The 23,683-nt window shown below is 38.6% G+C and overlaps 1 protein-coding gene across 3 annotated transcripts; it reads left to right on the top strand.

Annotated features, from left to right (window-relative positions):
• The first annotated feature begins 824 nt into the window (after window positions 1–824).
• Window positions 825–23,606, top strand: LOC113684177 (cell adhesion molecule DSCAML1). Of its 3 annotated transcripts, XM_089208942.1 has the most exons (22): window positions 825–894; window positions 2,815–3,132; window positions 3,567–3,839; window positions 5,277–5,570; window positions 6,722–6,973; window positions 7,535–7,813; window positions 8,487–8,795; window positions 10,430–10,711; window positions 11,294–11,545; window positions 12,033–12,326; window positions 12,880–13,182; window positions 13,297–13,326; window positions 13,586–13,846; window positions 14,416–14,568; window positions 15,111–15,141; window positions 15,683–15,864; window positions 16,183–16,546; window positions 17,152–17,354; window positions 18,105–18,167; window positions 18,989–19,174; window positions 21,487–21,617; window positions 22,216–23,606. In XM_089208942.1, the coding sequence occupies exons 1-22, from the start codon at window positions 834–836 to the stop codon at window positions 22,411–22,413; spliced, it is 4,719 nt and encodes a 1,572-aa protein (XP_089065068.1). In that variant the 5' UTR covers window positions 825–833; the 3' UTR covers window positions 22,414–23,606. The 3 variants fall into 3 exon arrangements, with proteins under 3 accessions (XP_089065068.1, XP_089065069.1, XP_089065070.1); XM_089208943.1 differs by lacking the exon at window positions 18,105–18,167; XM_089208944.1 differs by lacking the exons at window positions 6,722–6,973; window positions 7,535–7,813.
• Window positions 23,607–23,683: the final 77 nt, after the last annotated feature.

Raw genomic sequence — 23,683 nt, 5'->3', positions numbered from 1 at the left:
TGAGAAACCATTGACCCTTTCACGGCTAACAAATAATTTTTGTCAATCCATCATAAACCATTAATAATTTTAGCCCTAAAATTAGCTTTCTTAATTCAACAACATCCGCTATTTAGTATTCCGCTGTATTCCTATCCTCTCTCCGCTTGAAAGTGCATGAAAATTTTACGGAAAATCTCCCTTAGTCGCGATCAGGCCGACAATACAAATGTTAAACTTGCCCTGATCTCTAGAGCCCTAAGATTTTAAACATAAAACGCCAATTAGAAAAAGAAGAAAAACGAACTTTATACAATATTAGGCACCGTTGGATTCTACTTTCTTTACTGTCGCAATATTACTTGTAATATTACAGACTTGTCCAAATACCTGGTCACGCAATCTTTCCCGCCTGTAAGATCACTGTTTTCATCGCGTGAAATCTCCGTGTTCAATACAAAACTTGAGTGTAAATGTTCATTTGTCCATTGTAATATTTTCGGCGATTAAAAGCGTTAATTTGGTGACCGTGGTTGTAAAATCCTACCCGATTTCCTCCGGGCGAGTCATAAATTTATTAAGTGGTCATTCCAAAGATTCCATTCAATTTTGCTCATCACTGTTATTTTTATCCATCATTTTCACTCCCACAATGCTGAGGTCATTCGAATACGGATCACATGACTTCCAGTATGCTCTGTTATTGGTCACGAGGTTTCTCTTAGGCATCCACCGTTGATAAGCATTGTTTTCCCTGTTTCCTGATAATAGTGCAAAACATGCATCGGTGAATCGAGAGTGACGTTCAAACGTATTTTCGAAAGTCTTGTTAGGACCATAAAACGGTGATAGAGATGTTTATGGTGTATTTTAGACTCGTGGCTTTGTTATCTATCGGTGGATTGCGGTTTGTAGGTGAGTAATATTGATAACATACGCACGATTCGTGTACTGCACTCGACCTTCGATGAGTTTGAATGTTTATGCAATCGCGAAGTTTCTCAGGAGTTTTCAGTAGTACCAAAATTGAGAAGTAAATAAATTGCTTTGATCGGAAGTTAGGAATTATAATGATTGCTTTTCTTGTCATTTTGATGAGCCCTATTTGAGGGTGCCGTCGCTGTTAAGTACACCTCGATTAGAGGCATGCTCGACCAAAAACAATCGTGAACGTGGCTGGTAACTTGCTAACATCACACGTACATGAACTCTGTGTTAAGGGAGTAAATTATTGTACCTGTGTTGACTATTTAGGTAAAGCCTTACATTGTTAGCTCAATATTTCATGTCATTTGCGTTGTATAGGTTTCGGCTCTCCCATCTAATCTTACCTCGAATATATAAGCTTGTTACAAGCCACAGATAACGGATTTCAGCTTATTATGCGCTAATATCTCCTCCAGTTTGTTAAAAATTATTCTTAATTTCAGCACATTTTACTAAGGTTTATCTTGGATGTATTGCCCAGCAGTTATTTGTTTGTTTTAGATTCAAGAGCATTTCACTAAGTCTTCTTCAAACTTGCAGCGAATTTACATCAAGTCTATTTTGTACTTTTCTTATATTGTAAACTCGTCATACACCGTGCTTTTGTAACGATAACGATAAATCGAGCAAATGAGGAGTAATTGGGCGAATAATTATATATTGGCTGATTTGAAAGTGTACGGCCAGTTTGATTTCAAAATAGTCTTGCTCCAACATAAACCAAACAGGAGTGTTATTCATGATGAAAGTTATTATCATACAGAAAAGTTGAGCAATGAAAGCAACGGATCACTTGCCATCGGCTTTGGTGACCAGTGAACCGCTTATAACAAAATGTAATTTATTTTTCATGCCTGTACAATCGCTACTTGGGAAGCCAACTAAGTGAAACCATTTTATCAAACACTTAAAACAAGGACTATGCAGCTGTTACAAATGCTCTAATGATATTAACTGATTAAGTTTGGAATCTGATTAAAGTAAATCTAGGATTGCAAACCATTCAATGTTTGGGTAATTCTTGTAGGCTGTGTAGAAATTGATCATTATGCTACATCAGTGCGAGATTCATTCAATTCTGCTTTAGCAAGTTCTATTTGCTCTGTGTAAAGCTGAAGGGACATATTTCATTCATCCACTATTCTTGCATAAATGGTTGAAATGTGGCACAGGGTACCCATTCCATTCCACCAATTCATTCCAAAAATGACTGGCTTTCTTTTTTGGAATATTTTGATAAGCAAGCCCACTTCATCTTCCCAATATACTTGCTGATAATAAAATTAATGAGTAAAGTGTACTTGTAGTAGAGGCAATTTCTCTTAGTACAACTTTTAAAATACCATGTTGAGGATGTTATTGAATTAAAAGTGTCTTCATTGAATTAAAAAGCACTTGGAAAGTTTTAGACAGTTCTTTGTTGTTAGGAGGTTAGAGTTGTTTTCACCTATGTAAGCAGCAACTCTTACAAATCTTTCAAGCTCTGTAAACTTCCTGAGTGCTTCCTATCTTTTTTCTTCTTATCATGTCCACAATCTTGTTAATAATTCACCTACTGTGAATTATCTACTTGATATTGTTTTAGTACTGTAAGGAGAAATTCAGTCTTGGTCAATCGTGGCAGTTAAATGGTTAAAGTAGAAGAATGCTCCAACACTTAAAAATTGTCATGTTCACCTTAAAAAAAAAAAAAAAAAAACGAGATTAAAATTTCTCCCCTTACCATGTTTTGAGACTTGAGTTCCTATTTGGCACCTTTGAGTTAAGCAAGTTGGAAATTTCTCTTGATAGTCTTTTAGCCTTTTACTGTCATCAATACTTCTTTTTTCTTATTTTGTATATTTCCAGACAGTCAAAGTTTCACAAATAAACCAAACAGTCCTGTGTATCAGTTAAAGGGTCAAGCCGCTTCCTTGTCATGGAATTTCAACAGCAATGGGAAAACAATCAGAGAAGTACTTTGGTTTCACAATAATAATTGGGTTGCTACGAAACCATCAAATGGACAACCCTTAGTTCTCAGTGCACGGTATCAAGTGTCAGAGGCTGCAACACTGAGAATATCGAATGTTCAGACACAGGACAATGGTGATTTTGATTGTCAAGTGTATTTCACCAATAGTGTCCCTCCTGTGATTAAAGATACTGCTCAACTAGTTGTTGTTGGTAAGTTCCTCAACCAAGTTAATTTACTATTAATATTGGTGGCAGAAGTATTTCTTAATTTTGAAGTTTTTAAACTAAAGCCAGTAACACATTTGGCGATTTTATTCACTGATTCTGCTCAGCCATTTGATCACCAGCAAATACTAGTGATATCTGACCTACCAGATATCAGCAATCATCCTATATACCCACTGTAGCAATTGACAGAAATTTCCATTGTTGCGTCAAGCACACTCAGTGATTTTCACTTATCTATAAATATAAAATTATCTATAAATATAAAATTGCTAAGTGTGTCAAGGTGTAAGGACAGATTTGAACCCCAGAACTGAAACTCTTTTATTCGGTAATTCCAAAATATTTTATGATACTGTAAAAATCACTTGATTATCTGATCTTTGTATTTATAAAAAAAAAATCATTTTTATACACAGTGCGCCCAACAATTACACTCAAAACTACAACAGCTCCAACTTTGGATGAAGGTGCCACAAGAACATTGTTGTGTGTTGCCAGTGGCAACCCCAAACCCACTTACAGGTGGTATAAAGATGATGTGAAGATTCCGGAAGATCCAAATAACTCCAACTACACAATAACATCAGCCAGCAGGAATGATGCAGGGACGTACAAATGTGAAGCTGTTGTTAATGTTCCAACTCCTGGCCCGTACAGTGACTCTTACACTGTTCAGGTTACAGTTAGATGTAAGTCAACTCACAATACCTACTTTTATTCTTTTCCCTGGATAGTTTATTTCATACATTTTGTTTACTATTGTGATACTGACAATGTTAAATAGATGGGTAGTAAGACTGAGGAAATTACCAGCTTAGTCAAATTGATAGAAATGCCCAACAAAGAAACGTGTGATAAACTGCTAAGAAAAAAAGTCACAGCTGAGCACAACAGTTGATAGGTGATGCAACTACACAATCTCCCTCATGGCCTAAAAAAGAGAAGCAGTATGCAGTTCAAACATCACGATCCACGAGCATAGTGACCACATTTTGAGACAAACAATCGCATGTGTACTTATCTTTTGAAAATGTACATGTATATCCAAGACTGAATGCAATAAATATTGGACAACATACATGTACAGTTGATATACATTATTTAGAGGGGATCAGGGACAATTCTCAGACTGAAATGGCCAACAAAGACATGCATGAATAGTAACATGTAGAAGAGGTTTTGAACTTTCAGAAGTCTGTTTCTTGTGAGTCCAGGATTGAATTCAAGTTCACCTAATTTCTTTTTTTGGTGTGTTCTGTAATTTCAAAACAAACCACATTTTCACAATACTTCAGTTAAAAGTCAAAATGATGTGGTCTTTAGTTGAATTTTTATCCATGAGGACATTTTATGATACCTGTTATACAAAGAATGAATGTCATTGACAGTCAGTCCTGAACATTATCTCCCAGGACATCTGTTAAAACATTTTCTTCATGTTCATGGGATCATTTTCTCAATTGTTCATGTAAAGGTAATTTTGAGAAAGATTGAAAATTGTTGTGACTATTCCTGTTTATGAACCTTTCAACTCCCAGATCAAATTTGTAATTCTCCTCACTGTCAACCATACAATTCTTATAATGTTAGTTCAGAGGATTTAGTATTGGATCAACTAATTATCTCCAAATTTATATTTTTCTTTATTCTCATGATTTATTTGGTTTATATTGTATTGATATTCTAAGGAGAAATTCTGTCTTGGTCACTCATGGGAGTTAAAGGGGTAAATAACTGAGATATTTTGCCTGCTGATTGATTGGGAAAAAAACTATTGATTACTGCACCCTTAAACCCATACAAAATGGAAATGTTTTAACTTCATTTTGTAAAAGCAGTTTATCTAATTTTCTACTGATTTACTGGGTGTAATAACCCACTTGAGATGTTGGAAGAACACAAGAAAAGTTTGTAAGACTCTCACCTTTAGTTTGTGGTTGATAAACAATTCTCACGATTTTGTTACATTCTGCATGGGTTATTAGGCTGGGAAACCAATAGAAAGTCCAGTCTATAACAGAAGTATACATTAAGGGCTGTAAAGTGTACTGTAGCTTTATCATTTAATCCTTATGTAAGCCAATGATAAAGATTTCCTTTAATGTTTTCATATTTTTATCTTACAGTCCGTCCTGCACACAAAACAAGCAGTTTGAGCAGTAATCAAACTGTCCTAGAAGGTCGTACTACCACATTTCTGTGTATCACAGAAGCATTTCCCACTGCAACCACATACAAATGGTTTAAGGATGGCAATGAGATATCCAATTCACAAGATTTTGAAACTTTGAAAATTAGCAATACACAAAGCAGACTGACGATCAAGAATGCTAAGAAGGGAAGTGCTGGGCAATACTCGTGTGATGGTACAAATGAGGTTGGAACTGGAAATAGAAAATCTGCTTTCTTATTGGTCAACTGTAAGTTATGTTATTTGTTATGAACTGGACCATGTTGTAAATTTGTGAAATATGTTTGCTGATTTTGCTTTCTTGTGCAAGTCATGATACTGGTTTAATTAAAATTTGATGCCAATGGGTGCTCTAGAGTAGCAGGCAGAGAAGGTCTGGAGAGCCTCTTGTTGCCAAGGGGGTCTGGGCTCCTTAGGAAAATTTGGGGGTGAAGGCCCCTGCAGTTTCATTTTCTTGCATTTTTAGGTTTGATCCAATTTACCACTGACAGTGATTATATTTAGTGCCCTCCTTCCAATAAGCGTCCCCTCTGTACTAAGCCTAAATTTTTTTTTTGGCAATAAGTACCACTATTCTAATCAGTGCCCATTTTGAGTAAGCTTCCTCAATCCAGTGAGGACCTCCTTATGAAAACTCCCCTATTCCAATAAGTGCTAAGTGCCCCTATTCTGTTTCAATGACGGCAATGTTAAATTACATGTGAATTGAGATCGACCATGCTTCATTTTCCTTAAATTGCTTACATAAAGTTTCATTACAAAAATATTAGTCATCTACTCAGTCTCTCAACTATTATGTCCATGTGAGTACACTGTTTTTCAAAGTAATGAGGCTGTCTCAAAATTTCTCAGAGATTGCATGGCTGGTTGTTCTGGCCAGAAAGGATCCAAGGAAACAAGCACATTTTTTTCTTGTGTTGTTGATCTCCCTGAAATCACAGTTTTGTTTGGCACACTATGTTGTTGTTCCTCAAAAGAGAAATAAGCACCTTTTTTCTTATAAGCACTCTGTTCTGAATAAGCATCCTCCCTAGAGGTAATAAAAGTAAAAAGCACCGCAGGTGCAAAATCAAACCATTATGGTATGTTGCAATGTGCCTAGATATGAGTTAATTTGAAGATAATTACTGTACCTGTACATGTATATTAGGAGGACAACTTACAAATTTGTGTGAAGGCCACAAGCAGGTAGCTACGTGTAGCGCATTATATTTGGGTAGGTCCACCCATTGCCCTTTTACTTTCGAAACCCTTGCATGAGATGTTCCATGTTTGAAGCATTTCTGGGTTGCTGCATGCTATATTGTGTCTTTTGTTCTCTGTAAGGATAGACTGGTACACTGACAGGTGTAAGCTCATACTGCCTCTTTTTCATCCTAGATGCACCTCAGCAAGTCACAGTGAATCCAAATCCAGCAGTTGTGGAACTTGGTCAAAGCTTAACCCTCACATGCCAGGCTGATGGATTTCCAAAACCCTCCTACTCATGGACGTTTAATGGAGGAGCAATTGGAGACTCACAAAACACTTTGCAACTTGCAAGTGCCCAAGTGTTGAATGCAGGGAACTATACATGTGTGGCAACAAATACGTTTGGTAGTGCTCAGGAAACAAGGCTGGTGAATGTGAGATGTAAGTTCAGTACCATGAAGAACTTTTGAAGTTTGAAACAGACTTTCATATGATGCAGGTTAAATTTATTTCAAACTAGTGTGGTACAGTGAAAAATTTTAAAATCATGTTGACCTGAAAGTCATTTGAGATGACAATTTATAAATTCACATTTTACACCCTGTTAACGTCAGTATATATATTCTCCATACTGTTCTATATACATTTCTTAAGGTTTTGATAAGGAGAGTTTGTCAAACAATCAAGAGGTTCTTTAGTTGGTGATCATTTCCTTTCTTCTTGAGACCTTAATGTTTGACTCAGGTGTGACGTAAGAGCTAGTCACTCTTTAGGGGTGAAAGGGTGAATGTTACTCGTTGCTTCTCTTGGTAATTCATGAACTAGATGATATCTTTCATAGGCATCACTCTAGCGGAAATATCTTTCATTTTGGTTGAAGCATACACATTCTAGAAAAAGTTAAAATTTATCAAGTTGGTCAGGTGATAAAGTGGCTTAACAGGTGTCTGATTACAACATGCAATTTAAGAATGATTCTGAGCTTCTCTTACTAATTGACAGATAAACCAACTGTTACAACCTTTACAACTGGGAATCCTGACAATAATGCTGTGCAAGGAACAAGTGTAACTCTTACTTGCACTGCAAATGGCTATCCTACTCCAACTTACACCATCCAACGTACAACACCATCAGGTACAACAATACTGGCTGGCACCTCAGGGGGAAGATACACAATTCCTAATGTACAGCTTACTGAGGAGGATAACTCATACAACTGTGTGCCAAGAAATGCTCTTGGAGATGGGCCATCAAAATTATTGACAGTCAAAGTAATAGGTGAGAAATACATATAGTTCTAGCAAAACACACAACCACCATGGATAAGTGAAGTAAAACCACAGTTTTTTAGAAGGAAAAAAACAGTTTTCAGAAATCAGAATAAATGCAAAATTACTGATTTGTTCAAAAATAGTGGCACATCAGATTTCTGTGAACTGTTAAGTCAAAAAGTGCAAAACTGGTGTCAGTGAAAAACAGGAAAATGTAAAGGTTACTTGTGTATATCCAGGGTCTTCCTTGACAACACTCACTGTGTTATGAAGTGAAAGCAAAATGTTTACTAGGTCTATACAAAAAATGAAAGATAAATAGAAAGGTCAGGCCACAGAAATTTAGCCAGACTATTCTGGGTATAATGTGTAGCATTCTGTGATTATATCCATTGCCAAATGAACACCCCATGCACATTTTTCTGGCAATTGATCTTTGTTTCCAGTATAACTTATGAAGTGAGGCCATGATTTAATCTTGTGCAAAATTAATTTTTTTCTGCAATTTATCTCCCATGTTAAAGCTGTTGTTCGCCTAATTCCACAGCCAGAAATATATGTAGCTTTGTATTTAAAGTTCTTTTACTTTTTTTGTATTACAAATCTATGAAGTGAGGCCATGATTTTATCTTTTGCAAAATTAATTTAATTAACACATTTTGCCTGTCTTTATTTTACAGTGCCACCTTCATTCCAGAGTAATTTGCCAAACAAACAAACAAAGACTGAAAATGAAACGGTGAACTACGCATGCACAGTTCAAGCCAAACCTTATGCTCAAATTGTTTGGAAGCTGGGTGAAAAAAATCTGACTGGCACGCCATACAATATCACAACTGAAGTCGCACCAGTTCAAAATTCCAAACTTTTGAGAACTCTTTCTTATCTTACTATTGATAAAGTAACCTGGCAGCAGAATGGGACTTTCTCTTGTGTGGCTTTCAACAGTGCTGGTCAGAGGAGGCAAACCACAGATCTTGAAGTGCGCTGTAAGTATTTGATCAAATGAATAGGGATTTTTGTTAGGATAGCAACCATCCTTTTTTTTCTTGCAAGATCATGGAAAATGCTGAGTTTGGTCTTAATGCAATGCTATGTATGGCCTCAGAACCCAATTCCAACTTGGCAATCTCTGTTACAGTTGTTTCAGACAAAGGTGGACAGGACTTAGTCCTGTCTCTTCTCTCTGTTTTCTTGTGGTTTTTTTTGTTTTTTGTTTTTTGTTTTTTGTTTTTTTCAGTTTGCGCCTTATTCGTATAATTGAGGGCAATTAGCACAGTAAAATCACTGTATGTGTACATTACATGGCAGTGTTAAACTAAAACTCTTATAGACTGGTTGCAAAATTGTTGATTCTTCAAGGGTTGTTCGGATATGTTTTTTTAATGTGATTGACTTGTGATCATGTTGATGTTCAACTGAGACACTGATACTGTACTTCATTTTCTTAAATTATTTAACAATACCTTTTTTTAATTAAAAGCTTTGCTATCACTCTGTGAATTATGCTTTTAGAAGTCAGAGTATTTCCCAATTCTTTTTAATACTGTTAGTACATGCTCGCCCTTATAGAAGTAGGTGACATGTGCAATGGCCTTACAGTCAACTCTCTGGAATCTGCCTCAAAAGCTCCTGGCTTGAGCCTGACGTGGGTCACTATGTTGTGTTCTTAGGCAGGACACTTTACTCTTGCAGATCCTCTTTCTACCCAAGGGTATAATGGGTATCAGTGAGAAGCCTGATGAAATGCAGGGGGGGATCTTGAGTTGGAATAGCATCTCAATTAGGGGGAGGGATAATTTTGTGAGCCTGACGTGGGTCACTATGTTGTGTTCTTAGGCAGGACACTTTACTCTTGCAGATCCTCTTTCTACCCAAGGGTATAATGGGTATCAGTGGGAAGCCTGATGAAATGCAGGGGGGGATCTTGAGTTGGAATAGCATCTCAATTAGGGGGAGGGATAATTTTGTGAGCCTGACGTGGGTCACTATGTTGTGTTCTTAGGCAGGACACTTTACTCTTGCAGATCCTCTTTCTACCCAAGGGTATAATGGGTATCAGTGGGAAGCCTGATGAAATGCATGGGGTGATCTTGAGTTGGAATAGCATCTCAATTAGGGGGAGGGACAATTTTGTGAGCCTGACGTGGGTCACTATGTTGTGTTCTTAGGCAGGACACTTTACTCTTGCAGATCCTCTTTCTACCCAAGAGTATAATGGGTATCAGTGAGAAGCCTGATGAAATGCAGGGGGGGATCTTGAGTTGGAATAGCATCTCAATTAGGGGGAGGGATAATTTTGTGAGCTGCATCATGTTACAGAACTGGGAGAAGCTCTAACTAATGGGCCACATGACTCAATCACATTCCAGGGTCTAATTTGTAATGCTGGTATTGACAGAGTGCTGAGTCCAAATTTTATGCCCCTGCTTTGTGTAGCTGTCTAATTTTCGTTTGAATTTGAAAGTGATTTGTGCTAGATTTGATTATTATTTATTGCCAATTTAACTTGGGTCACTGATGTATGAAAGTAAGTAACCTCGGCATTTTTCTTTGTGTATCAGACTATTTCATCAATTTACTTTTGAGATAGAGTTTCAATGATGTTTTTTTAAATCTTCAGATCGACCAGTTGTTCAGTCTGATGCTGATCATCCGAAAAACCTCACACTGTCTGAGGGACAAGAAGCAACCTTCTCTTGTAAAAGCATCGGCAATCCGCCCACCCTTTCACAAAAGTGGCAGTTCAATGGAGTTGACATACCTGGAGAAAGTTGCAGTGCCTGCGTAACAACAACTTTCACAAAGGCTTCAGTGACTCAGGCTGATGCAGGATGGTATTCCTGTACTGGAACCAACTCTCTAGGAGAAGGACCTCCTGCCAGAGCACAATTACTTATTAAGCGTAAGTTGTATTTATTTTTTTAGAGTGCTTTTCAATTGCGTGTTGCAAAACCTAAGCCATAGTAATTTCAATGGCCAATCAGAAGTAAGGAAAATACCTTTCACCGTTTTACTCCCATGAGTGATCAAGACAGAATATCTCCTTACAATATCAATACAATATCAAGCAGACAAATGATGAGAATAGAGAAAAATATCAATCAGGGGAGTTTTAGTTGATCTAGTACCGAATTCTCTCAACTAAGATCATAAGAATTGCACAGCAGACAGTAAGGAGAATTGCTAATGAGAACTTTTAATAAGAGTTCATGGGTTGAGTGCCAATAAGAACTAAAAATAACCAAACCGCCTAAAGCGCGGGAAAATGTGGGTGACCAATTCGTGATTGGTTTTGGTGTTGTATCTGATTGGTTTAGAGAGTGGCACGAGTTTTTCTGTACCAATCACAAAGCAAGTTAAAGCAAAAGCAAAGCAATCTCTGATTTGTTGCGCACTTCATGGAAAATTGTTTTAATAGCCCCATCACCTGTGGTAATTTTTATTTGTCACTTATCTTTCTTATTTTGTTGTTGTTTTACAAAAGATCCACCAACAATCACTTCCTATCAAAGTGCATTCACAGTTAATGAAACAAACAATGTTACAATGACATGTCGTGCAAAGGGAGTGCCACAGCCAACAATTACCTGGAAAAAGATAGGAGGTGATGAATTAGATTGCTCGGGTGAGCAATGCATCATACGCAACACAAGTGGCAACAATGATGGAACCTACAGATGTGTGGCTAAAAATGAACTTGGCGAGGATTGGAAAGAAATCACTCTTAATGTTCAGAGTAAGTTCTCGTGCTCGTTAGATGTTTTGATGGTGTTTCCATGTAGAACTTGGGTATGTGATCTTTGGCAGCAGTTGATGTATCATTAAATCCGGTTAACAGTGTCTTGTGTTTGAAACTAGGGAAACCAATTTCAGTGAAATTCTTAGCCGGCGAGCAGGCTTTCGTCATTGGTTCTGCAGTAGGAGCCGGTTTTTCGCCTGCAAATAAGTTTGATGCTTTGGGCAACGCTAGCCGGTAACAGGCCTGTAAGTGGTTTGCCAGATGCCTTGCAGACCGCTGGCCTTCTTGCGTTGCTCAACGCTTCTAACTTACTTTCGGCAAAGAAGCGAGTGTGCAGGCTAAAATATTGTTTGTCCAAAAAACCCTCAAAGATCGCATAGTTGCGAAAATTGATTGTAAATCACCAGAAAGCAGAAAAAATTGATCAATCAGAAAAATGCTTTACACAGTTTAAATAAAGTAGAGAATAACTTCTTTCTAACAGCACGTCCGATCATTGTCACATCCACCCCTACAAGCACCCAAATACCTGGTGATGAAGGCGAGCAAGTCGATTTAACTTGTATCGTCAGCGGCAAACCTCCACCGTCGTTGTCATGGAAACGTCAACTTAATGGACAAGATCTGAGCTCATTGAGCGATAAAGTGAAAAGCATCACAAAGGAGAGAGACACCAGTGTATTGAAGGTTGCAGTCAGTGCAATAGGGGAACATTTCTATTGCGTCGCTGTAAATCTTCTGGGAAGTGACAACCAGCAATACACCATAAGGAAAAGAGGTCAGTAGGACTCTAAGCTTAACTTTTTTTTCTAATTGTCTGTGTGATCATCAGATTGTAGTCTCAAGAAGGAAAAGAAAATTGGCGATTATCAATCTTTGAGGTTTGCGTAACGTTTCATGGTGTGATACCAGGAAAACTAGGAAGAAATTGGCCGAAGTATACAAAATGTCTGTGTTTACAAATGTGAATCCCACCTTTAGATTATCAGCAGCAAGTATTTTAAAAAAAACCATATCGTTAGTTAATTAAAAAAAAAAATTGTAAAAAATTGAAAAATTAATTTGAGGATCCTTAGAGGTCTTAGTCTGCAAGGGTCTTTGGCAGGTGTTAAACAATCGTCGGACATTGGTTAAGATCCTGGGAGGTTTTTCACTAGAGTGTGATGCAGCACTTTGAAGACAGCAAATCACCACCCCAGCCATCCATCGCCAGTCAAGGAGAATTTCAAGTGTAAACTAAGTGGAACTCTTGCTTACAAGCGGTCTAATGAATAGATTTTCACCACCCTAAAATATCTTTTAAAACTGAAACAGAGTCATTTTCTTGGCAGGGATTCCAGATAAACCAATTAATGTGGACGTGAAGTCGTTTCAAGACCAAAATTCGAAAACTGTTAGCGTTAATGTGAGCTGGACACCTGGATACAGTGGAGGATATGATCAAGAGTTCACAATCCATTATCGCGTCAAACAAAGCAACCGAGACTTTGTGGAACAGTTTGTTGGTCACCCAGATAACAACATGCACACTATACCCGGACTTTACCCGGAAACAGTGTATGAATTCACCGTTCAAGCTTCTAATAAACTTGGCCAAAGCCAACCGTCAGACCCAAAGGAGTATAAAACAGCAGGTAACAAAAAAAATATATGAAGAAAGTAAATCATAGAATGTTTGGCAATGTTATGAAATATTACGTGATGGCAATGACTGCTGTTCTTATCGTTTTTCGTTTGTTCGTTTTTAGAGTCCCAGATACCTCCGGACAGAGGAACTGGTATGTTTGGAAAATATTTTAGCATTAGCGATTGTAATCTGTGAAATTGTACGTCTAAAGGTTTAAAAATTTGGTGGTTTTATGGCTAACTGTTGACGCCATTGACACCTTCCTGCTACAGCTAGCAGGGAAACTTGGCTTGCATGTAGACTATTTACGCCTTCATCGCTCGTAGTAGAGTTTTCCTTACCTTGCAGGGGGGGAGGGAGGATTTAGCTACACGTCAGCTAAATTATCCTTCTTTTGTCCTTTCTTTCAGTCAAAGCTTTGAGAGCATCAGACGACGCCTCTGTCATACTGGTGGAATGGACAATAGCAGATGACCAAGTAACAATTGCGACTCTTGAGATTCAGCAGGGAGGAGAGGGCTCGTGGGAGCTTGTCAAGGGAGCCTTTCAGCTGAACAGATCTGTATCAGAGTTTAAAGTGAGCGATCTGAAAGCTGACAGTTCATACAGATTTAGAATGGATATGAAACGACCAGGGGAGTCTTCTCCGGCGTATGTGTATAGTGATATAGGTACGTGGTATAATTTGATTAACGTGCGAGCAGGTCCTCATTATGAGAGCTGCAGAACGCGCGTTTCTCCGTCCTCGGGAAGACTGGAAACGAGTCGGGGAGAGGAAACACCAGCTCTGACTAGGAGGCTTCTTTTGAATTAGAAGCTGGCTTAAAATATCAGTCATGCCAGCCCGTAAATCACAATGTTCCTATGGGTTCTGGAAAACCTGGAAAGTCCTTAAATTTTATTGTGACATTTCCCAGGGCTAGAAAGTCTTGGAAAAAGACTACAGATCCTGGAAAGTCCTGGAAATCTGCTTAACTCAAGCAATAAAGTTTTCAGAATTCACGTTGTAGAAAATATGTAAAAGACCGTATGGGTAATTGATTCGGAAATCTTGGGAATGAAAGAATTCAAGGTGAAATTTGGAATAAAAAATAAATCTGAGTTCTGGAAAAGTCGTTGAAGTTTGTTTCTCAAAAAGGTACAAACCGTGAGTTACTCTTTGTGCGAGGATTGCATGCGATTTACTATACACATTCTGTCCTCAAGAAAGATTTTTTATGCGTTTGTCAATGTTTTTTAGTTCCGGCTGGCCCTCTTCCAGGAGCAAGAGATGATGGTGAACCGTTAAAGGACTGGATGATTGCTGTTATTGTTTTAGTTGCTGGTCTTCTTCTCCTGGCCATTGTCGTCCTTGCATTGTGTTGCTTTAAGCGTCGGAAGATGGAACACGGGGGTAAGTATAAGACTGTGTGGACAGTGGTTATACAAGAAAATTGGATGCAAGTGGGTATTTTTGAATGGTAGGCGGGTAGTTTTGAGCGCCTGGAGGGCTTCCTCTTCCGAGGGAGATCTGGGCTCCCTTGGGAAATTTTGAAGGTTAAGACTGTTTCAGTGGTATTTTCCTGCATTATAAGGTTTATTCTAGTTTGTTACTTCGTATTTCGTAAATGTCAACCAATTTGACGAGAATTTACAATTACCTTAAGCTCGCGGTTGAATGACGCTTATTAAAAGGCCGCGAGCGGGTAGCCAGTGAGTAATTGTACCCGCTACCCAGCTGTTATTGCAACTCCTTAACAAGCTTTATGTACGAATTTTTATCCAAAAGCAACTACGCGGTCTGTTTGTAGCATCAGAAGGTTTATGGGACCACACTCTGTGAGGCTCCATTTACAAGTTATTTACTCTAATATTTTCGAGAACGTATATGAAACTCTCTATTGAAATGATAAAATGTAATTTGATTAATTTTTCCTTTCTCTCTTTCTGTTGCAGCTAATAATGTTCCCATGTCTCAAACTACAAAGTAAGAGGGCTCTTCCAATATTTATGTATTTGAATATTTGATTGATAAATCTTAAAATTTTTTTTCTGTCGGAGGCAGTTCTATTACACGTTTAATTTTGCGACCGCACACGTGGTACTATACGCACTTGAAACGCGTGTTATTCCCACGCACGAAGTACACGCGCTTTACAGGTATATAGGTGCTGTAGTACACATGGAGGATGGAATAAGCCCCTGATGAAGGTTCGAATCGCTGTCAGTTACTTTAGGCAGGCTGACAAATGCTCTCCCTACATTGAACTGAGCTCGTGAACCAGATTTATATGAGGCGGGTGTTGTGTCTATTGTTAGGATCAGCTATGTCCATGAGCGTTCTGTGTCGAAAACGATATTGAATTTGCTCTTTTGCAAGCTTTGAACAAAAGGCTTTGTTTAATCATAAAGTTTTAAAGTAAAACACACACATACGTGCCTGATTACTTATACCGAAAAAGTTGACGCATGTTAGAACTGTTGCGGCAATGTTCTCACGCCAAGTGTGTCATCTTTACCTTACTCAGCTATGTTGTGGGTGGCCCCGATGTGACACGTGTCCTGGAAAACAGGCGTAGCTACGGTATGGAGTCGGTGGAAGATGATCCGTTCCTCGCAGCTGCGTCAATGCAGTCTGTGAACTCAACCGAGGCAAAAAAGAAAAAACCAGACTCCAGTCAGGGTGTAAACTATGGATACCTGTCACAAGGTAAAGGCTTTTAATAGCTTGAGTGCTTTCGACTTTGTGTGCACAGATGTGCAGCTATTTTCTTTTTTCATTCGTACATAAGAAACATATTTACAGTAAACTGACGATCAGTCCTTTCTGTTCGGCAAAGTCGGTCGCCAAAAAAAAGAAAAAAAGTGAAAAGAACATCCATGAAAGAAAAATTGATGGTAACGCGCTGTACCTTGTGCGACGAACTTCGCTGACTATCCACAGCTAAGCTGCTCGGGAAAAGTACACGATTCATGCAACCAAACAACGAAAAAAAAGTTTAGAATAAAAGTTCTTTTCTTCTGTTAGATTCTGTTCGACAGCAGCCTGAAATGTTACTCAATCCAGGCTCCCGCATGGTGAGAAACGGCCGTTTGGCGCAAAGCACTGGTGAACTGGATGCGAACTCGGCATACTCGGCTAGGGGACCCCAGAGAGATTTTAGCACACTGCCTCCGTACCATGAACCACCTTCGTTTGAAGAGGCAATGCGGCAGTCAGGAAGGAAACCCAAAACCAGGAAGTCAACAGGGGACCTCACAGGGCCAGGGCAGGGAAGACATTCAGGCCGCCGACCAAGACAAGCTCGACCAGCTGATGAGCCCACAGACTCGAGTGATGGAGAACAACGGTTTACGCCCCAGAGGTCTGCACCCCCTCCCCCGAGAGTAAGGTTAGTGCTTGATTCAAGTCAATTTTTTTCAGTTATTCGTTGGAATCGCAAAACGTGTTGAGTAAATTTGTGTATGTGGTTTTTCTTGGCGGAGGTAAAAATTTGTCCTTTTTTTTTTTTTTTGAAGCGTAGTTCTTCGTTAGGTTGACTTTAAAGTGCTCTGTATTTTTCGGAACCAAAAGGAATGAACAGGGATGAATTCAGGAATTTTTTGTAGGGCTGGTCTAAACTTTGATTCAGCGAATACAGGAATTTCTTTTCTTTACACCAGAGCCTAAAAATGCCACACGAGACTAGAAAGTTTTAAATACTTTAGGTTCGGTACGTAGTAATATACGGCCTTGTCATTGTCTAAAGTTTGATGTTAGAGAATTGCTCAGGGTTTAGCTTAGGATTAGGATCCGTGAAAGGGTCTGGGTCTTAGGTGAACCGATGTCGATTGGTAAGGTTCTTTATACATGGTTAAGAAGCCGCAGAAAATTTATTTTAGGTATATGCCCTCATCTTTCAGAATTACTCAATGAAATGTTACCCCTTTTGTTCGTAAAATATTTTGCATCATTTTAATTTTTGTTCTTTACTGTTTGATTTGGTTTGGTCAACAGACATGTAGAATCCATTGAAGAGCCAGGTTACGCCGCAGTGGACCGGGACGGACGTGTTATGGGGCCGAGGGTGTTGCCAATGGGGGCTAACCCGAGTGGTCGTCCTGCAAATGGGCCCCTTGATCCTACGGTGCCATATGCTTTGCCACAGAAGAGACCCAAACCTAAGAGACCTCGCCGTGAACCAAATGAGCCAGCGATTGGTAGGAGGTTTTTTTTAAACACAATAACATGATTATCAAACTTATCAGCTTGCGGAATAACAATATCATTAAAAAAAAACTACCTAATATCGTGGGTTTACAGAAATATTATTTCAAAAGTTTTGTGAGAAATAATCTGCTGATTAACACTTAAACGTTTTGCATGTGATGAATGTATAAATGACTCACCTTAATTCAGTTGGGCGGATAACTACTCTTTTGATTGAAAAACAAACTTATTGGGGGAAGCCTTTAACCATGTTTCATTAATGTACTACAATTCAATTAACACGAAACGACTCTGTGATTATCATTAATAGTAATTCGCTTAACTCTAAGGTTTAATTTTTTCCACTTGCACTTCTGGGACAAAAACATTTCTTTAAAATTGTAATAGCCGTAATAACAATTTGCTCGCACGTTTCACCACCTTTAAGTAGAGTGTAAGATGCTAAACTAACGCTGTTAAAGTAAATCGAAAATTTTTGTTGACGATTGGCACCTTCATTGTAAAACTCAAGAAAAGCATATTACGTGATACAGCTCCTTCGGAATGTGACATCATCGGTCTATCTTCATGAAATACTCGGACAGTTTCCGAGTGTTATGAGCCAATTAGAGATTAGTGCCAGCTCTTCGATGATGGTACTTTTAATCAGCGTAATATAACGTTTTAACACTCACCTAAACCTTAAGTAAAACTATTTAAAAATGTAAAACTAAATTTGAAAACATGCTGTCGTTCAACAGAGAGGCTTCGCCCACCGCCACAGATGTATGGGCCTCCATACTGGAAAGACTCTTATAAAGGATGTTAGTACAAACTTAAAACAATAACTTAACTTGTTAGTTACTCGTATTTGATGAGATTCATAAATTCCTGAAATCTTCAAGAAAATGAAGGCAACTAAATTCTTAATTTTTTGTTTCAAGATTTCTGGAAACTACGGGTAGACACACACCCAAAAAAAATTAAACTGATCTTTTTCGTTTTCGAGATGAACTGTCATTCGTAATAAAGATATTTTTGCTTATGACAGAAGTGTTTGCATTAATGTTCAAACCTTGGTTTCTAGCTTTTACCCAGGTAAAGAAAATCGTGCCTTTGAAGAGTGAGCGAAGAGCAGCATAGAAAAACTGCGACAAAATTCTCGAACATGAGTACTGAGTATTTCTCGTCAGACTGCATTCTTCGTTCAATTCTGAACAGATGGTCTTGCCCTTGCCTTCATGTGAGCCAGTTTCAAGCACGCGCTGAAAGTAATCTTGGAGTGCGTTTAGTTACAGTACTAGTCACAGCAGCGGAAACATTTCCCTCTCCTCCCTGACAACAACTCAATATGAGGGGGGGGGGGGTGACAGGATGTTTTGAAAAAGTTGATGAGGGTTGTAATTTTCATTTTCCAGAGTCAGATTCCAGAGTCTTACCTTCCCCACCCTCCTCAATCAACAAGATCTAAGACTGCTTCAGATCACGATTTGGTTGCTTGCGTTTGTCTCTTTTAAAGTGCTTTCACTTTAAGATGTTACAGGGTCTTGCGATGTTTTTCTTCGTTCTGATTGGCCACTACTATTGAAGGTAATCGAAATACGCTCTCAAGCTGATATAGTTTTCTTTTGTTCCAACCACACAGGGCCTCCCCCACAGTACACCCCTGAGGACAGATCATTCGAGGACCTCCCAGTGCATGATGGCGACGACTTAGATTTGGATGATCCGTCCAATCTTCCACCGAATGAGGGGCCCCCGGACCTACCACCCCCTATGGCTATGTTGCCTAGCAACCGACCGATTTCTAATAATTATCAAAACTATCCCGGTAAGGTTGTCGTCTCACAGCCGACTTTGAATGAGTGGGAATGGTACCGTGTATTATTTTATAAGTATTACAAAATTGTTATGAATGAGAGAGAATGATACTGTGTATTATTGTTTTTTTAGAGGGCACGGTAACGAATCCTGCAATCTGATTGGTTCTTTACCCGGTCAGTATTTTCCTATCTCTGCCCACGGGCCACGGTAACGCTTTCTTGAGTCGCCGAGTGCATCCCAACTTTCGTTGTCATTTTTTTCATAAATATACCTCGTTCTCCGGCTGGGCAGTATTTTTAAGCAAACACGTCGGTCACTACCTCAAGCCGATAAATAACTAATGAATCCTCTCTTTTCTCTCTATCACATCAATTTGGTTGACAGAAAAATATTGGTTTCAGAATGAATTTGAATAAACAATAGTGTCATTACGAAGTTGACACGCGGCCTAAAAACCGTCTGCAATTATAATTAATTTTAATCGTTCACAAAAAGTACCCAGAAAGTTGACACGTGAAGTATTTGGTTACAGTTAAACTGAACGATGGAACTTTCTTTCATTTAATATCTGAATTTTCTCGAGCAATTTGTTCGTAGTGAAAGAGCGAGCGAAGTTTTAATTTAAGTTCTACAACAAATATACGCTCCCGGTAAGTCTTTCCAATTCCCTTCAATTTAGACATTTGTACCGTAAATTGCATAACAGAAATTGAAGGAATTTTTTGAGAAAAGGCCGCATTAAATTCCCTTGTGTCTCGTTGGAGTGTGCCGTTCGAATTTAGTTTTTGTGAAGGAAAGACCAGAGTCACACACGCCATTGCAGCAAACAAACCAGCAAACTCTCACAACTTCAAAGTAAAAAAATTGAATTTACTCACAATTACTTTCCTCGCCGTTTACTTAATAAACAGAGGTAAATCTTCGTACATGAGTGAATGGTCGATGAGAGTGAATAATACTTTCCGTTAGATCATTGACATCATTGAAGAAAACATTGTCGTGACAGTCCTTGCCAAACTAGTTCTGATGTTTCTCAAATGTTCCTACGCTTTTTTTCTCTTGCGCGCTCTCTAATTGACAGGTGTCAGATTGTGACAGATACTTGTAAAAATAATGTTTCAAAGTTTGTTTCGAAGCCTTTTAAATCACCTATATCTTTACGGAAATGAAAATGTTTCGCTGAGGCATCTCTCTTTAATTTGCATCACCTCTATTTTAAATACCATTTCCTCACTCAAAAATTGTTCAGTTTACGGAAGATCTCGCCGTATTTACAGCCCTAAATCATTCGGGTTCTTTCGGAAAGAATTTCGTCAAGTTTAAAAACAATAAATGTGTTATTTACCGGCTAAGGGTCGGTCCATATGGTGAAAAACTGTGACCTCGGTCTTGAAAATGCTGCCCTCGGCCTACGGCCTCGGGCAGTATTTTCAAGACCTCGGTCACAGTTTTTCACCATACGGACCTCCCAGCCGGCAAATAACATATATTTATTTTATAGGTATTACAAAATTGTTCTGAATGAGTGGGAATGATACTGTGTATTATTTTATAGGTATTACAAAATTGTTATGACATGGATGATATCTTCCAATACTGATTTGAATTAAATATGTAACTAACAGCAGCCAAGAAAACAAAAACAAAACAAAACAGTGCAGGGAAATTTAGATTGTAAAGTTAAAAATGGATTTAGAATATAACATACATAGCTTATAGATCTTGTGAAACTTTTCTCAAGTTTGTTTAATATTTTCCATATTTAACCCTTTGACCCCTGAAAGTGACCAGCCTTGTAATAATAATAATAATAATAATAATAATAATAATAGTAATAATAATAATAAAAATAATAATAATAATAACAATAATAATAATAATAATCGCCACAGTGGTTTTCAGAGGGGCCCCTGGACCCTGGACCCTTGTCTCCATTTGGAGATAAACGTTGCACGATGTAAAGCGTTTCAATCTTGAATTGACTCGTCATCGTTCACTCGGCCTGTTAATTTCTAAAGGGGTAAGTTTCTAAAGAAACTGTGGTGCTGCGTCGGTGGGAGAGTAAAGCAGGTAATTTAGTGTTAACAACTGGGTTGAAAACGTAAATTAGCCACTGTAAAGGGTAAAAAAGCTAAGCTCTGACGAAGGGCTAACGCTCGAAACGTCAGCTTTTTTACCCTTTACGGTGGCTAATTTACGTTTTCAACCCAGTTGTTAACACTAAATTACCTGTTAATTTCTATTTTTGTTAGTCATTTGGTTGTTTTTGTTTTACTGCTTTGTTTCTTTCCTAATGGTTTTTTTTTTTTTTTAATGTAGATGATGGCCTTCCAGAGCCGCCTATGTTTTTACGCGACATTGTTTATCCACCAGACGGCCAGGATCCTCGCTATGACTCGGACGGACCTGCGCCTTATCATCCACCTTCTTCACCGGGACGACAGAGACAGGTACATACCGGGAGGGTCTGTGCAGGGTGATATTGTGCAGTTCTTAAAAAAACAACAACAACAATTAACGAAGTTATTTTAAAGATCCTCTAAAACGAGAGTATGAAATGATACCTCCACTACCCTTGAGTCTCAAGGGGTTTCTGCTTTGGTAAAACCGAACATCGATAGATGTGGCCGGCGTGTGCATTTCTTGGTTTTCACCTTATTCAGGTCATTTTCGAGCAGGTTATTACTTGAGTGTAGACTAAGCAAGTTGGAATTGGTCAGTTTTTCATTTGATTGGTTGAGACAACGGCTCGACTTTTTTTGGACCAATCACAGAGCGAAGTAAGGCAAAACCAAAGCAATGTAGGTTCACTTTCGATACTCAATCGAAAACTGCTCTATTCGTGTGGTTAAGCGTGTGTTGTTTTGTTGCTTTATTCTCTCAGGAACTCTGCTTTGCGTGACAAATAATGCAATGGGAATCTAAAGGAAAAAAAAAGCAAGATCAGTTACGAGACTCTGCTTCATAGAAGGCAGAAAATTCACTCTTCTCACAAACATTTTACGAGAGTTTTCTAATACTTCCGTTACTTTTTCTTCTATGTTATAGCCGTACATCAATATTCATGGACAACTCGTTAGGCCTCCGTCACAGGACTCGGACGGTTTCCGGAGACCCGAATCTTTACGATCGTCACGAAACACACTCACCCCGGAGCCCGAACTACCTCCAAATCAATGGCAACCGCGGGGATCTGAGCCCGAGGAAAAAGCACCTGAGATAAATTATGTCAGTTATTTGGTTTGATGAAAATGGGGTCGTCGTTGAATACGCGCACACCCTCAAGGACTTCTGAGAGTGGATTACGAAGAAGCCAAATAGCGATATTCGCGTTGTATTTTTGACAAGAGAAGATTACCAATATGAAAAAATTTGCTACAGAATTTTCAATAAGGAAAGACTTTTCCGGTCGAGCGAGAAATGAAAGGCGCGTTCGTCGGTGAGTTCACCAAAGGTTGGTGCTTCTTGCTGAGTTGTTCACTTTAGATAGAAAATGAATTACATTGAGGAAAAAAAAAGAATAAGCCCGGTAGTATATGTGCGACTGACAAGAAGTGAAACAAACGTTCTCGTGATTGAACCATGTCGAAAAAAATAGGGCATAGAAGTTCCAAACCTTTTTTAACCTCGAAGGTTATGCCTACACGAAACGAAGTAACGTTAAGTTTGGTACAGTTTAATTATGTTGGCCGAAAATAGTTAAAAACAGAAAGATAGCCTGCGATCAGGCCCCTATTATTAGTGCTGCAGGACACACGTTTCTCCCCCCGCGAGAAGATTTGTGACCACTCGGGGAGAGGTTTGCTGGAGGTCTGGTAATTATCAGCACCAGACCCCTGGCAGACTTTTTGCCGACTCGTGAAGCTCAAGACCTCATAATTTAACGCGGGCTCGTGCTAAAACGTCAATAATAAGGGCCCCACTTATAGGAGCCTGCTCGCAGACTAACATAAAGACGATGGTACTTCACGTACGTTGAGATAAATCCAGTGGTCGCCCATTTGAATCTCATCCATAGTCGAACAAGAGAGCCACGCAACTTATTTAAAACTGGAAAATTCAGTCATCGTCATCCAGGTTTCATAAGTCTTCCTAGTTTGCTAGATATGTTAATGTAAATAAATTTTAAGAATTCCTTGGCTGTTTCCATTAACCAGTTAGGTCAGTGTTTCGCCTATCAAATATAGATTTTACTTAAAGCATTGCATCTTTTATAGTTAGTTAACATTGTCACATTTGTTCGTTCATGTGCTCGCTGTTGAATTCAGCGTTACGCATAGTTTCAGTTCCAGTGTACTCCTGTCAATAATAACGGAGTCTGGGAACTGGACCAGTCTAAGACTCGTGTATCTAGTGACAAAAATTATGGAGAAACTAGTTTCAGCTTTTGAATTACTTTGTAAAACATGCGAAACAAATAAAAGCTAAGTTTGGTTTAATGGGTTTGTGAATGGTTTTGTAGTAAAGCTAGCCCTCTAATTCAATAGTGTAGTATGAATTTGAAGTTCCAGAATAA

The sequence above is a fragment of the Pocillopora damicornis genome, chromosome 6 (genome assembly GCF_964200805.1).
Source record: "Pocillopora damicornis chromosome 6, jaPocDami1.2, whole genome shotgun sequence".
Classification (NCBI taxonomy): domain Eukaryota; kingdom Metazoa; phylum Cnidaria; class Anthozoa; order Scleractinia; family Pocilloporidae; genus Pocillopora; species Pocillopora damicornis.
Note: the sequence above shows the minus strand (reverse complement) of the source record. Positions and strands in the feature narration are given on the sequence as shown.